Source organism: Salmo salar, chromosome ssa09 (assembly GCF_905237065.1).
Source record: "Salmo salar chromosome ssa09, Ssal_v3.1, whole genome shotgun sequence".
Taxonomy (NCBI): Eukaryota; Metazoa; Chordata; class Actinopteri; order Salmoniformes; family Salmonidae; genus Salmo; species Salmo salar.
Genome location: NC_059450.1, coordinates 116,782,829 through 116,799,225, shown reverse-complemented (window position 1 = coordinate 116,799,225; position 16,397 = coordinate 116,782,829). Strand labels below are relative to the sequence as shown.

The 16,397-nt window shown below is 44.0% G+C and overlaps 1 protein-coding gene across 2 annotated transcripts in view; it reads left to right on the top strand.

The window, feature by feature from the left end:
- The window catches only part of LOC106612724 (leucine-rich repeat and fibronectin type III domain-containing protein 1-like protein), a 116,691-nt gene that overhangs the window by 61,517 nt on the left and 38,777 nt on the right, over positions 1 to 16,397 (top strand). For both annotated transcript variants that reach the window (XM_014214177.2, XM_014214176.2), the window contains exons 2-3: positions 1,098 to 1,304; positions 9,791 to 11,196. In XM_014214177.2, the coding sequence (XP_014069652.1) occupies positions 9,815 to 11,196 (1,382 nt within the window). In that variant the 5' untranslated portion in view covers positions 1,098 to 1,304; positions 9,791 to 9,814. The remainder of the gene's footprint in view (positions 1 to 1,097; positions 1,305 to 9,790; positions 11,197 to 16,397) is intronic.

Genomic DNA, 16,397 nt, shown 5'->3' with positions numbered 1-16,397 from the left:
CGGATGAAATAAAAACACAATTCCTTCCCATCTAGTTTGAAAGCAGGTCAACAGTGTACATAACCCCAGAGTTAACCATCAGTCTCTTTGTTTGGGTTGTGTGTGAGCGAGTCTGTTATTTTCCTCTCCCTTTGTTAGTAAGGACTTGACAGTGCATCAGTGTGTTATTATGCACAGTTTTTCCTCTCTGCAAAATGCAAATATGCTCTGCTACTCTGGGGCATATTTCCAACAGCATGTGCAAAAAGTTCTAAGCATGAGTGTGAGGCGGCGAGTTGGGCTACATTTGAGTCGAAGCAGAGTTTAACTCGGCTCTCCCTCTGAGAGGTCAGCCATGAAGGGACAGTTTTAGAGGGGAATAGATCTGTCATGTACTCTCAGATTAAACTTTTTTGTTGTTGTTGCTGTAAATAGAATAGAATAAAGATGAGAATATTATAGTTAAGTTGAGCCGAGCATAAATACATTGATAGAATAAATCTTGGATTGAATCCAGTCTGGAATAGAGTAGAATCAATTGTGGAATGTGTTTCGTCGTACCACAACTGTTCTCTGATTTTGACTTCATTGTTGGTACAAAACATTACACCTGCTCTTTCCGTGACAAAGACTGACCGGGTGAATCCATGTGAAAGCTATGATACCTTATTGATGTCACTTGTTAAATCCACTTCAATCATTGTAGATGAAGGGGAGGAGACAGGTTAAAGAAGGATTTTTAAGCTTTGAGACAATTGAGACATGGATTGTGTATGTGTGCCATTCAGAAGGTAAATGGGCAAGACAAAAAATTGAAGTGCCTTTGAACGGGGTATGGTAGTAGGTGCCCGGCGCACCGGTTTGTGTCCTGAACTGCAACGCTGCTGGGGTTTTCATGCTCGACAGTTTCCCTTGTGTATCAAGAATGGTCCACCACCCAAAGCACATCCAGCCAACTTGACACAACTGTGTGACTGTGGAGTCAACATGGGCCAGCATCCCTGTGGAGCGCTGCCAAGCCCTGACAATTTGTAACTCAATATTGGGAAGGTGTTCTTAATGTTTTGTACAGTCAGTGTATATCATGTTGTGTGTCTCTCTCTCTCTCTCACCCACAGGTCAATGGACATCCTCCACAAGGGACCCATTTGTTTCCTTTAGTGCCCAGTACCGACACCCAGATGTTGCTTGGGTAGTCAACATTACCGCCTGCTCAGCGGCACCCTGACCACATAGCTGCCCATGTCTGCCCTCCTCTGCTAGGCCAACACATCCCACACAGTCTTCATGAGGATCACGACCCTGCCAGACCACATCAGATAGAGGTATGTATATCAGTACTGTGTGCCTCGATACATCTCGTATTGAACAGCACTGCTAATCCTAGGATGTTACACAGTGTGCATAATGGACAGACTTTCCATTGAATATTGTAATGAGGCAGCAGTGGCTTGATGGAGGACAGCTGTCTTGGACTTGGTCTTGATTTCAGAGGCATGAAGGGGGAATGTTGACATATCCAAGACAAGAGACAGCTCCCTCACAATTTCCAATCTGCTGGCCATCTGGCCCATCAATAATGGTGATTTTGATTTGAGTCCAAATCCAAACCCTAAACCACCAGTTGGGTTTGTGGGATCTCATTTCCAAGAACTGAATTGATAGAATTTAAAGGAAGCCTTTCCCATTCCTATTCGTCTTGGCTGAGGTTTAAGGGCCGGTTTAACTTTTCACAACCGGTTGCCATGGCAGCAGCTGGTACACCGCTCCTCTGGGAGAGCTACCCTTAGTGTGTGGAGGTTTAAGGTCAAAGGTCAGTGTCATAGCCTCTATCAAATACAGGGACCTGCTGTAGCCTGTCCCCTGAGGCAGCTGCCCCTGTCTGGCCTGGGGTCACAAGTCAACTGTACCTTAACACAACGTGACAGGCCCCTTAACAGGGTAGAACCTACCACAACACCATCACAACACTATACATAAGTAAAATCTGCTTGTCCATTACCACAAACTCAACTACTACTTGTGAAGTTGAAAATAATACTGTAGCTGTGCCTATGTGCACCCAGGGTTTTCTTGTGTGCCAGCCCATGCAGTCTTAATTTACTCAGGCACTTTCGATGTTGCTTTAAAAGCCAGTAACATTGATGTGCACCCTACATTTAGCGGTGAATTGATCACTGAACTAGCTGTAACAAAAAAGAGAAATGGGGATAATGCTTGAAGATAACACAGCATGCAGTCTGAGTGAGTCATTTTGTAATTTGCCTGGATAGGTCTTGCAGTATTTCTCAGCTATTCTGAGACCTTGACATTTCTGTAGAAACACGTAACGGACCCTAAAGTGCCCTTTTTCTATTTGCATGTTCTTAAGGTTTTTTATTTAAGGAAAACACTGCGGTAGAAATGTCAACAGGTCATTTGGGGGCAGGTGGTGGTGTTAAATGTGCATAAATTGATATTTCTGCATTTTTGAGTTAATGGAGAAAAACAGAGAAGAATTCCCTTGGAATGATTTGTACACTCTGGAGCCATCTTGAATATTGACTTTGATATTGACATTACAGAGGGGTGGCTGGTTGGATGGATACATGGGTGGGTTGTAGGGTGGATGGATACATGGGTGGATGCATAGGTAGATTGGTAGAATGTTGGATTGGTTGATGGATAGTCGGTAGGATAGGAGATGAAGAGCAGATCAGAGAGGGTAGGATAGCGGGATCCCATATAGAAAAGCTATAGAAGAATTTAACAAAATTCCTATATGTTTTACCTGGAACTTGTCAGTAATACATATGGCAGCAAATACACTTAGAAGATTCTTGTAATATCTGACTCATACTGGTGGTTAACATTTAGACATAACAGAAATGTTGCATGTATTATATAAAACACATACCATTCTAAAGTCTCACATACATGGGACATACTCATTTCAAAGCACTTGCATACCACTGTCTGACATCATTGACGCATGCAATGTGACACTTTTTGAAAAAAGAAGCAAAGTCCGCAGCGAGCAGCAGGAGGAGGAGAGTTGGGGGAGGAGGACAGGAGGATGAGCGGAGGATGAGCAGAAGAAGAGGGAGAAGTGGAGGAAGAGGATGACAGGAGGAGGAGGAGGAAGAGAGGAGGGGGATGAGCAGAAGAAGGAGAAGAGGAGGAAGAGGAGTGAGGAGATGAGGAGGAATGACTTTGATAGCAGCAGTGAATCTATTTAGTTATTAAGTGGAGATCTCTCAATAGCCATTCTCACGATAGCACATTGTTAGTAGTCAGTGACATATCAAACCTAAGCAGGGATGGGCTTGATTAAAACCCTGGATGGGAGACCAAAGGCATAGCTGTAGATAAATCAACTGTCCATTAGGAAGTGCTGCCCAACCTTCACCATGGAAACTCATACATGAAAATGTATATATAAATATTGTATTTATGTATATACAAATATTGTATTTTTGTTATAGTAATTGTCATGTTTTTTTTTTTAATTTGTTGACTTAAAAAAACTATGTGAAACCTATTAAGGAAATCCTTCATTTTGTAGAGGTTACATTCTCAGAAGATACTTTTCCTAAAATATTTATAGATGACTCATATAATTCATATACAGTATTTTGTCTTAAATATGTCATACCATGTCTTTGTTGGCATCATTTCATTTATTCAATTGTGTATGACATATAAGGCATATAAGACAATACATATACAAATACACCACTGACATTTAAGGCAACACATACAAAATCTTACCAGATTCTTATTAGATTGTTGTACAAATAATCTACTTCTGCCATATCAGATTATTTTATTCTCATGATTCTTTTCCATATGTTGGAGATTACGATGGATGGATATGGGAGCTGAGGCAAAGGTGAAAGAGGAGAGAGAGATGAAGGGATGTAGATGAGGGACATGTATAGGTGGGTTTGGTGGGGGCAGTGGGAGACAGGGATGAGTCGAGGCAGATATATCCAGGGAGGGAGTGTGTCTTCTCCCAGGGTAATTCACTGGGAGTTGCTGTGAAATGGAGCCAGTCTGCTGAAGCTGCTAGAGATTATTCAAACCCTTTTCCGGGGAGATGTGACAGAAGAGAGTGGCTCTGAAATCAGACTCAATCAAACTGTACTGGGTCCGATCACAGACTGCAGAGTTCCTTTTCCCTTGGGCACCCTTGCAGCACAACTATAATTAAAGAAAACATAGGCAAAAACCGAAGGACATTTTCTACTGCGGGACAGGGGATAATTCATTTATTCTCTATGCATTTTGGAGTTTTGGTAATACTAGGCAAACAGTGTAGATTCACATTACGGTATGGCCATGGAATACTTGATTTCAGCTAGTTTTGCATAGAAAAGGTTCTTGAAGCATACTCAAGTATTATAATGCTCTGAGGCTGAAGGACTGGCTCTTTTTCACATGATGGAGGAATAAGAAGTAGGCAAACTGACAGAAATGCAACTTTTTTTATCCCAGCATCACACATGGATAAAATACCCCATTGTGAAGTTTGCTTGATTTCCGTGTACGGTAGTTATAATACCTTCGACGGTTTAGAGCATGGTTCAGGCAACAGCGGGGTTGTGTGTTTCATTCCCACATGGGCCACATACTGTATATTGTATATGTCTTACTGTTGACAGCTTTGGATAAAAGTCTGTTAAATGACCATATTTTGGGGATAGCATCATATACCACCTTATTCAGTGTTATTTTTTTTTTTACTTTATGGAAGCTACATTATTTCATCTGGGAGAACCACACAGTAATGCAGTGATGTGACAGTCAGATTAAAAGACACAAGTCTGTGAAGTCTTTAAGGAACTGTGAGATTTGGGGAGCGATCTGACAATTCAAAACCATTGAATATGTCTCACTACCTTTCATCCAAAGTAATAGCAGCAGTAGTGTGACAGATGAAACAGCACACGGATTTAAATATGAACCTATTCAGCAGTCTGAAAAGTATGCCAGTTATGCAAAATCGGTCTGATTGTGATATGCAAAATATAACCATGTCTGATTCAATGTAAAACAATATTCTATATACTTCACATTCCACTATTTTCCTCTAATTTGTCAGCTATGTACCTGATGCTGGCAAATTGAGACGGAGGTGAACACCGCAAAGTACGATGCCAAGAGGGGGTAAAGAAACGGAATATTCAAATGAAATAAAGATCATGATAGTCCCACTTCATCCACTGCTTATAGTGTAGATCTTTAAACAGTTTGTCTTATCTCTTCAAATAGAGGAGCCCTAGAGGAACAGCTGCATGCAGTGATCATGAATGGAGCTCAGTTAGCACTGCTGACTACCAAGTAGGGCCCCCGCCTAGCCTCTTTCAGCTAAAAGGGGCTTTCAAAGGGAACCTGGCTTGCCAGTGTCACCACGTAAAGGCCACAGCCGGCAGAGTATTTTCTTGGCGCTTTGATTTCACGTTCATTTCAGGCTTGTCATGACTCTGCAGGAAATGTACGCACCCGTAAATGATGATCAGTTATGTTAGATTAGTCTTGTGGTATGCGTTACGGTTGTAGTATGCTGCAGAGCTATTGCGGGAGAATCATTCAAATCGCAGTGCTATGTATTAGGGGTAGTATCCCCATTACATGCACTGTATTCCCTGTGCGGCTTAGATCTCAGTAGCTTGTCACGGCCAATGTGGGGATGTGTGGCGAGGGCTCCGTCGACTTTGAGGTATAATGCTGATTGTAGGGTTTCGCAGAAAAATAGTTGATCTCTAAGGCTCCAGTCAAAGCAGGTTTTTTGAAGGCTTGCTGGGTTTATGGTACAGTAGGTTATAGTAAACCCTGAGGTTATTTGCCTTGCAATAATCACATAATGTTGTACTGTAACTGAACCGCTGGAACACATTGAATATGGCTCCAAAATACCCTCTTGGAAAGTCTGCTCAGTGTCTAGCATCAAACAAAACCCAGTTACTGTAATATGCAGTGGGTGCGTTATCCATTTTATTTGACAAGCACAGATGGTGAGGAACTTTTTGCCTCGTTTCCTCATTAATACTGCGTAGTTGATGTCACGCAGCGGAGTTAATGATTTAAAGGATACTTCGGGATTTTAGCAATGAGGCCCTTCGTCTACTTCTCCAGAGTCAGATGAACTCATTGGGGACCATTTTGTTATGTCTGTATCCAGTATGAAGGAAGCTGGAGGTAGTTTTGCGAGCCAATGCTAACTAGCGTTAGCGCAATTACTGGAACTCTGTGGGTATCTACTAGCATACTGTAAATGTACTATATAGGATATAGTGGTATGTTGCCCCTCAGTGTTTATGTGTCTCTTGAAATGACTCAGTGTCTGAGACAGTGTGTCAAATGATTTGATTCTCTTGCGGTCTCCCTCCGTCTGAGCACCGCCACAGTCCCATCTCAATCCTACACAGACCCAAGCACAAAAAACACAAGTCTCCAAATATACAATTTACGGGGTTTTTGAAACCCAATCTCCTTCTCCTAGACCCCTAGTCTGCCTGTTCATCTGCGGTTGCTATGAGACCGAACACCTCGGAGCACACTTTGAGGGTCACCCTGACCAATAGCAGAGATGCATGGCACAGTGTCTTGCTGAAGCACTTTGTTTTCTCTCTTTCCAGTCCGTCCCTTCATCTGAGGAGGAGAGTGGTGGTGGTGTGTAATGGGATGTGAGAGAGATAGGCCTTTGGTCCGTGGGCTAATGGATACGCTCCGGACCAGAGCAGCGTTCTGAACAAACACCCGAACCAGAATCATCTACTTATCCCGAAAAATATTTGTGGAACTCTTCTGTTTGAATATCGGCATCATACCATCAAGTAGGGGGAAAAAAACACCGCTGTGATATTTGTAGCTCTTTACTTACCACAGAAAACAATGGCATGAGCGCATATCTGTCAAAACATGTCAGCCAGACGCACAGGATGTGGTGCCACATTGTTATGATGAACGAACATTTCATGCGACGTGATTAAATATCGCGCACCGATACGATTGTCCTAGCAATGAAGTTCTTGCTCTAAAGGCAGATGGGCAAGCTGAGACAACAAACATCTGCGTGTGCCAGATCTTCTCTGTCAGTTTATGTGGAAGGCCCTTCTGAGAAGGAGAAATAATCTCCCTTTATATATGTTCCCGTCGTCGTCCTCTATGTGAGGTCATTGGTGTACTACTGACATCGCGTTCTACCAGGCTCTTTTTGTCTTGCCTCATGTTTCAACGTATACTGTAGAAACTTGGTCATTCATATGATTTAAAAACGAACGATGCTCATGTTTTAATTACTTAGTATTTGCACACGCTTGTAGCCTGTCTTGTACCAGCAAGACCAGAAAACATTAGTGGTCCTGTACAACTCTTCTGCATTAAAACATACTGACAGTAAGCAGAAGCGCGATTCCTTGAATAACATCGGGACAAGCGATCCCGTGTTCTGTTTGTCTCAGAGTGGAGAAAACGGCAGCCGTCAAGTATCGCCCTGGCTGTATTTACTCCATGCGTAGTGAACCGCTCTGGGTCTTGCTCCTATTCTCTTCTCCCGCAGCCCGATCCCAAGAGGGCGGGGCAGCAGTTCTCATCGACTGGGCCCTCCCTGGGCCCCTGGGGCACTGCAGACCGTTCCACTCCACAGCCCGACAGCCTAATCCATCTCCATTGTGGGGAGGCACGGGGGTCAGAGAATTCTGTCAGAGCAGAGCAGAGTGGAGGCTCATCCCGTAAATAAGCTCTGGGGTGTCAACTGTCTCCAGTCTCCCCACCAAGATTCACCAGAGAGCTGACGGTTAGCTGCTTGGCATTTTAAGCCCTGTACCTTGGGAGATTTCTGCCCACATAATGATGTTTCCCCGCTACGGCTGACGGGGCTGTGGCTTCAGTACATCTGATATGAGAGGAGTTGGAAATCAGGCCCTCATTCTTAGAGCAGATTGTTGACCTTTAGATGATGGTGTTGTCTTACAACAGCTTAGCCTGAGAGAGAGAGATGATTAACAGAGGGAAATTTAACAGCGGCCATGTTGTTTTGCCGTTTACCCACATCTCCCCTTATCAAGTTGAAAGCAACCTGACCCGCCATTTATTCAACAACGGAGCAACACATCTGTGTGTTTATTGTTAGTCTTTATTAGTATACACTGCATTTCTTTGTTCCTTCCTGGCAAAACCGCAATTTACAGTTGCTAATAGCTGTTGACATGTCGTTAAAAGGACGGGATTGCTACAGGATAAGCACTTGACGGAAGCTAAGTTGGCTTTTGTGTTGTCTGGCAGTACAGTTCATTCCTTTTTAATTATGAAGAACCAGGAGGTAAACGTTTTTCAGAGCATCCACCCTATTTGATTCACTTACGCTGTGTAGGCTATTACGGTATCTATGGTAGCTTAAATGTCCCACACAGTGATTTGACCTTGAGAGTAACTGCATCAGTGTCTACTACACCTCTATTCACTAGATCAAATGCGTCCTATAACATTGAATGTTTATGAAAAAGATTTCAAGAGTTTCAACGTGGTGTCCATGTCTTTACGTTTGTTTGGTATTCACCATAGCATTAGCCCCGTAATCCAAGGTGCAGCTGTGAATTGGGTCGGTGAAATGAGATGCATATGGGCAGCTGCTGTGTTTCTGTTGATGCTGTATGGCGGATGGCCACTTGGTCACACGCGAGAAGCTATTCAATAGCATCATACATCTCCATTCCAAATCCATTCAATGGTTTTATTAAATTCACAGAGAAGAACATAAGGCCTTTTTAATGGCCGATGACAAATCCCATACATGTCCTGGTGCATTGAGTTGTAAAGCTGAGAACTGTAACCGCAGAAATGCTGTCGTAAATACAGATATTGTGTGTGTGTGTTTAGGGTACTTTGCCATGAACAAGGAATAACCAGGATAAATACATTAAAGTGCCATTTTATGGATATGCATCATACGACGAGAGAGAGAGATGAGAACATCTCGGCCATCGGCAGTTCATAGCATTTCAAATCTGTCTTGCTACCTCATTTCAGGAAGATCTTTCCCATTTGTAGTAGGACTACCAATCTTATTTTCAGAGTGTGTGTGGGTTACGCATGTACTCATGCTGTGTGTTGTGTGTGCATTGCTGTTTGTGTATTTGCGTGTGTATTCGTAAAAATGAGTTTGTAAGTGTGTGGGTGGATGACTGCGTGCTTTTACTACAACTGTATATGCATTCCCAGTTGCCGTCTTCTATACAGATATATTTGTGTTTTCACTCATGTTGGAGATGGAGGGAGCTATGTAAAAAAAAAATGGCTTTTAGAAAATCCACAGAAGGTAGACCCGTAGATCCTTAAACTGTGATATGGCAGCCAACTAACTTTGTCCAGGGATTGCATGTTGAGTAAAATGATTTGCTAAGCTATAATTACACACACCTATTCTTTGTCCTTATCTCTTCATTGGTCATATTAGCATACCATGTGTATGATTCCCGAAAATCTTCAAGAAGTATCTATGAGGAGGAAAATAAGAAACAAGCCGTTAATAAAATTGGCTCGCTTGAAACGCCACCTTTGCCTTATGCTTCAGTGTGTGCTAAACATTTAATTCAGGGTATTGCCCACTCATTGAAATGTATTCACATACGTTTACTGGCTTTGATCATCTGAATGCAGGGCGAACACTGCTGTTTTGCATTCCGATCATGGCTGATAGAGATATTTCATCTCAGTTTGACCACTGTGATAAACGTAGAATTACATTTTGATTCTCCTAGTAAATTCCCCACTTGGAGTACCACATCCTGACATGTCCTGACCAGTGCCTCTCTTCTTTGCCTTGCAGTTTCCCCAGAACGCCCGAGGGAGGATGGACCGGCTGATCTTCTCCCTGTTGGTGCTGGCCGTCTCCATCAGGGGGCAGCTGTGCCCCAAGCGCTGCATGTGCCAGAACCTGTCCCCCTCGCTGGCCATCCTCTGTGCCAAGACGGGCCTACTCTTCGTGCCCACCGTCATCGACCGGCGCACCGTGGAGCTGCGGCTCACTGAGAACTTTATCACAGCCATAAGGAGGCGGGACTTTGCCAACATGACTAGTTTGATCCATCTGACGTTGTCCCGCAACACCATAAGCCAGATCATGCCTTACACCTTCGAGGACCTCAAGCGGCTGCGAGCGCTGCACCTGGACAGCAACCGTCTGAGTGTGATCAGGGATGACCACTTTCGGGGGCTCACCAACCTTAGGCACCTGATCTTGGCCAACAACCAGCTGCACGATATCTCTCCCCACGCCTTTGACGACTTCACAGGAACCCTGGAAGACCTGGACCTGTCCTACAACAACCTCGTGGACATCCCCTGGGAGACGATAGGTCGTCTAACCAACGTCAACACCCTTAACATGGACCATAATCTTATAGAGCATGTGCCCCAAGGAATCTTCACCAACCTGCACAAGCTGGCGCGTCTAGACATGACTTCCAATAAGCTGAAGAAGATCCCACCTGATCCACTTTTTCTGCGCATCCCCGTCTACGCTAAAGCCAAAGGATCTCCTCAGTCGTCATTGGTGATGAGTTTTGGTGGAAACCCGCTCCACTGTAATTGTGAACTGCTGTGGCTGAGGAGGCTGACCAGAGAAGATGACCTGGAGACCTGCGCCTCTCCTCCAGACCTCACAGCCAAGTACTTCTGGACTATCCCCGAGGAGGAGTTCATCTGTGACCCTCCGGTCATGACCAGGAAGTCTGCCAAGACCTTCACCATGGAGGGCCAGCCAACCAGTCTGAAGTGCAAGGCCAACGGAGACCCAGACCCAGAGATTCACTGGATTTCCCCTGAGGGCCGTCTGATCTCCAACACGTCACGGACTGTCACCTTCAGCAATGGCAGCCTGGACATCAACATCACCTCCATGAAGGACTCTGGAATCTTCACCTGCATTGCCTCCAACGCGGCGGGGGAGTCCACGGGCCAAGTGGAGCTAGTTGTCAACCTCCTCCCCCACCTGGCCAACAGCACCAACCGGCTACGGGAGCCTGACCCTGGCCCTTCAGACATCCTCACTTCGGCCAAGTCCACCACAGCCACGGGCAATGACACACGGAGGAACCAGGAGGGAAGGGTGCTGATGGCGGAGCTGACAGCTAGCTCAGTGCTGATCAAATGGCCTTATCAGAACCACGTCCCTGGGATCAGGATGTACCAGGTCCAGTACAACAGTTCCCTGGATGACACGCTCATCTACAGGTGAGGGGGGATAGGGATCTGAACAGGGGTGATGGGGATATAGCTTCAGTCTCTTGGTTAGAATGAGTTAAAAACATTCACATGTGTTTTTGTGTTAATGAGTTACTCAAGGTTTTATGATGAAATTACATTTTGACCCACAGATATACAATTACAAGATGTCTATCAGCTAAACAGTAGCAATCATAAGAACACCAGAAACATTTCATGTTGTATACATGTATGTAATTATAATGAGTTAATATTTAGTTTGGTACTTACTAATCGTTATTTGCAAGCGATAAAAAGGTAACATTTTTCATTTGCTTTGAGAAGACATGTTTCTTCTCTTGTCTGCTTATTTATTATTTCGCTCCTTCGTCCTTGTTCCAAGGTTTATTTCGATTTATTTTTTGTTTTGATGCTTTCCTCATTGCATATGCCAGGTCCAACATCAATTTATATCAATTATTTTGAGTTTGTAGCACTCTGATAGATGTTGATGGACCGATCCGTAATTCGTGAATTATTTTGGTCATCAAAAAGTGTTGGTTTTCATTCAAGTCTCACGTCGTCTTACAGGGCCTGGGCCAGGCCCTGTAAGACGACAGGCTCCTCACGTGGTCTTACAGGGCCTGGCCCAGGGCTCCTCACGTGGTCTTACAGGGCCTGGCCCAGGGCTCCTCACGTCGTCTTACAGGCCTGGCCCAGGGCTCCTCACGTGGTCTTACAGGGCCTGGCCCAGGGCTCCTCACGTGGTCTTACAGGGCCTGGCCCAGGGCTCCTCACGTCGTCTTACAGGGCCTGGCCCAGGGCTCCTCACGTCGTCTTACAGGGCCTGGCCCAGGCCTGTATGCAGGCGACTTGTTTAGTTTTTCTGCTCTGATCAATGGCAGCTGTCACTAAGGGAGCATATTGATTAGGGATCTCATTTAGGGTATCCATGTCGACATTCTGGAGGCAAATCCTAGTGACTGAAGATAGGCGGTTCTGTCCCACTGTGAAAAAAGCACAGCCACAGTGAGAGAAAGAGGGAACTTCACTTTCTTTGGTGTTTTCAATCTTTGTTTCAGGGGAAACGTATACCCCAAGCGGTTTCTGTTACCACGGGGAGTTGGAGGGATGATTTTGAATGCCGAACATGTAGAGGAACATTGTGCACAGAGAGACACAGTTTGGATTGTGGCTGGTTTTAGAGCAGGTACACAGTCTATAGACTGATGTGTCTGTGCTCTGATAAACGCTCTCTCTCAGCAGATATTGTGGGGAGCCTAAACTAATGAACACGGCAGCCAATTAACTGACTGGGACAGGAGAGATGTTACTATAGGTGAATTTATCTAGGACTAAGTACTTAAACATTGCTCCCTGTTCCTCATTGACTAGTTGTCTGATTTTATTTACTTGGTCTGGGAAAGCAGTGAGCATACACGGATGCTTGCAGACACACACACATATGCATGCTCACACACATATGCACACACAAAGTTATGTAAACATAGCATATTATGTATCTTGCACTTGTCTACACACCCACTGAAGGGTATGAGCATATAGTACACTCAAAAACATTCAATACACTAATACAAACACACACCCACACAAACAAAGCAAGTACAGTACATTTCTCAAACAGCTCATCATAAAAAACATCTTTCTTTGTTTTGGACGAATCAGAGGTTTTGCTCGACTCTTGGGCAGCAACGCTTTCTTAAACTCTGCCTCTTGTCTTCCATATTGATTTGGAAGAAGAGAAGAATGTGCATAAAGGACATGTTTCGGAGACGAAGAGCTCAAGCTAACAACAACACCCTGAAGCTGTAATTTCTAGACAATTTTCAAAAGCTGTGCAGAGGAATGGCGTAACAGCCACTGCCAGGTCCCAGTACGCGACACGCTGCAGCCCAAAGATTATTAAGAGCGAATCAGTATAATGCCCACAGGAACTGGGTCGACCGAACGAATGGTCTGTCCTGCCAGCTCGCTACGCATTAGGCTATTGAAATGTCTGTCGGTGCCCTTCTGCTGATTTGGCCCATTGCAAATGAGCTTCAATGTTCTCCATGGGCTGGTCCAGCTCCTACTCAAAATGTGTTCTTGATCATTTTAGGCATTTCTGTACAACAATAAAATAAAAAAACAGGTTCCATCCAAATGTTTCTAGCAAATGTTCATTTTGGCCCAATTAGGGCCTGAGAGTCCTTTCCTTCCAGACCACCAATCTAAAATTACTTGACAGATGTAATTGATACAGCGTAAATCAAATCAAACTTTATTAGTCACATGCGCCAAATACAACAAGTGTAGACCTTACCGTGAAATGCTTACTTACAAGCCCTTAAACAGTGCAGTTCAAGAAAGAGTTAAGAAAATGTTTACCAAATAAACTAAAGTAAAAAGTGTAAAATAAAAATAACGAGGCTAAATATAGGGGTTACCGGTACCGAGTCAATGTGTGGGGGTACAGGTTAGTCAAGGTAATTTGTGCATGTAGGTAGGGGTGAAGTGACTATGCATAAATAATAAACAGCGAGTAGCAGCAGTGTAAAAAACAGTTGGGGGGGTGTGTCAATGAAAATAATCCGGTGGCCATTTGATTAATGCCCTCCTTTCACATGTCAATGGCCAAAAATAAAATGAGACTATTAAAGGAAGGCGTTTGACAGTATTGGGACACGGCCCCCACCATTCTTCTGATGTAGGGAAGTGATTGACAGTTTATATCAGACGGATGAAGCTTGAAGCACACGGGACCGGCTGTGAGGTCCGTTAGGGCCCGCTGTATATTTGCTGGCACAGTCACTCGGGCGGTGCCCATCGATGGCATTGATGGTGTCTCCGTGCGGGGCGTCACCAGGAATCAATTGGACCCAGCTGGACATTGGCAGTAGTCACTCCTCCTCAATTCCCCCTTAACGCCTCGACTTTACAGGACTATTGGACGCGCCGACTCCTCCTAGCTCCTCTCAGTCCCTCTCTGTAGTGGGGCCCCCGGTGAATAAAGGCCCCACCACAATAGAATGGCACCGTCGCACATGCACACTCCTTTCATGCTCTACTTTTTTAAATCGCCTCTGCTTGAGGATTCTATTAGGGATGGGTGGAAGAGCACTGTAGGGGGAGACAGTGGAAGAAGGAAAGAAAGGAAGAAGTGAAGAGAGAAAGATTGAGGGAGCAGATATTTTGTCACTGTGATATCATGATGATCAACTAAACTATATTAATAATCACACTTGCGTGTGAGTAGACTCGTGTCAGGGGAAGGAAGGAAGACATGTACTGCTTGCTCATTTTATACCATTGGCGGTTTTAATACTTTGTGATGACTAATGAGCTCGCCAATCCACTCACTTGACGGACTTGGTTCCGTTTATACCGGAGTGATTTATTAGTATACATGCAACATGCATCACCTGTTTATTTGGGGCCTTTGTTGGCCCTATGAGCTGACATGGGTTTTTTTGGTTGAGATAAAGCCGTCCCACTGGGCACATACTGGTTGAATCAACGTTGTTTCCACGTCATTTCAAACGACATTGAACCAACGTGGAATAGACGTTGAATGGACGTCTGGGCCCAGTGGGATCATTTGTTATGCAAACATTTGCCCACTTGAAGTGTACCTGCGATGCCTCTCAGACAGTCCTTCTAAGGACTATATATAGACGAAACAAATAAAAACACTAAACCTTCGGGATTCTTCTAAACAAAGGCTTGGCAAAGTAGGATGCGTGGCGCGAAACGGCGCATGGCATAAGTGAATTCCCCGAATTATGGTTTTGATAAGACTCTGTTGCCAACACCCTATTTTCGAACGTGACAGGTAATTTCCTTTTGGTGTTGTACTTGAAGGCCCCCTGCAAAGAGGCCACAATGACATGTTCACAGCATTGCCTTGTGAGAAATCAAAATAGAATCAAACTGAAGAGCATTACATTCTCCTGAGCAATGGGTTATACCATCAACGTGGCTGTCTCACTGTGCATGATGGTGAACAGTTTTGGCTGAGGGAACTAGCCGTCCTACCTTGTTCTTTTGTTAATGACTCTTTACATTTACGGTCCTCAGTGTTATGTTTCATTGGAACTAACCTCCAAACTGGCATGGGCTTTAAAGCTTAAAGGATGACTCATCAGGTTCACATAGTATGTAAGATTGGCTCTCGCATGGGGATCTCGAATAAAGAGAATGTTGTTGCCTGCCTTTTGATAGCATATTTCAACAAAGAATGGCAACATAACAATTTTTTTCTGTTATCAGATGCCAATAACTGTAACATGAACTGTTGTGTAAGATGTTGATGAAAAAATACGCCTTGTATAAATCAACTCTCGAGGATTGAGTCAAAACTCAAAACTCTATTTAAAAGTAAAGGAACCATATGTCCATATCAGTCGATTGAACTGATAAAATGAAACAAACAAAGGCTATGAAATCTCTATTAGATAATAGTTGTTGGTTTTAAGGCCTGCCAATACAAATGAAACCAGGTGCTGTGTTGAGCATGTTGATGTGGGACAGATGGTTATTCCAACCTGTTCTTCCTCGTCCGCCTACCAACCTCAACGCTTTATTCAAGGTTATATGCCATGATGGCATTTTTTAAAATTATTTACAGTCTGAAAAAGAAGTCTGGGATTCTGATAGGCTGCCATCACGTGTGATGTCTCATTTGGATGCATACGTAGTGCTGAAGCTTTCAGCTAGTGTGTGTGATATCACACATAATATGCTCATCTGCACGTAACCATTATACTCATACTACACTTATACTCATGTGCAAGCCAAGTCAGAGACGCAGACATACAAGTGTGCATACTCTCTCTCTCTCTCTCTCTCTCTCTCTCTCACACATACATACATACATACATACATACATACATACATACATACATACATACACACTGCTCTTCAAACTACCATACAACGTCTGACTAAATCTATAAGCTTAGCCTTTTTTTTTTTAAGTGTTCCTTCTTCCTCTGTATTGCTCACATTTTCTATGACTGGCCTCTTAGAATCCGGTGATGTTCCCCTTTTTTCAGGTTTATCCATCTTAGTGTATTCTCCTCACGTATGCCTCTGTTGGAAAGGGCAACAAGGGGACGATTGGCTTTATCCCCTACCAGAAGACCCAGACATGAACCAATCTGGGTGTCTCATCTCCGCCCCCAAAAAACTAAACTCCCTAAATGTATACAGGCCTGGTTCTCTGCATGCTA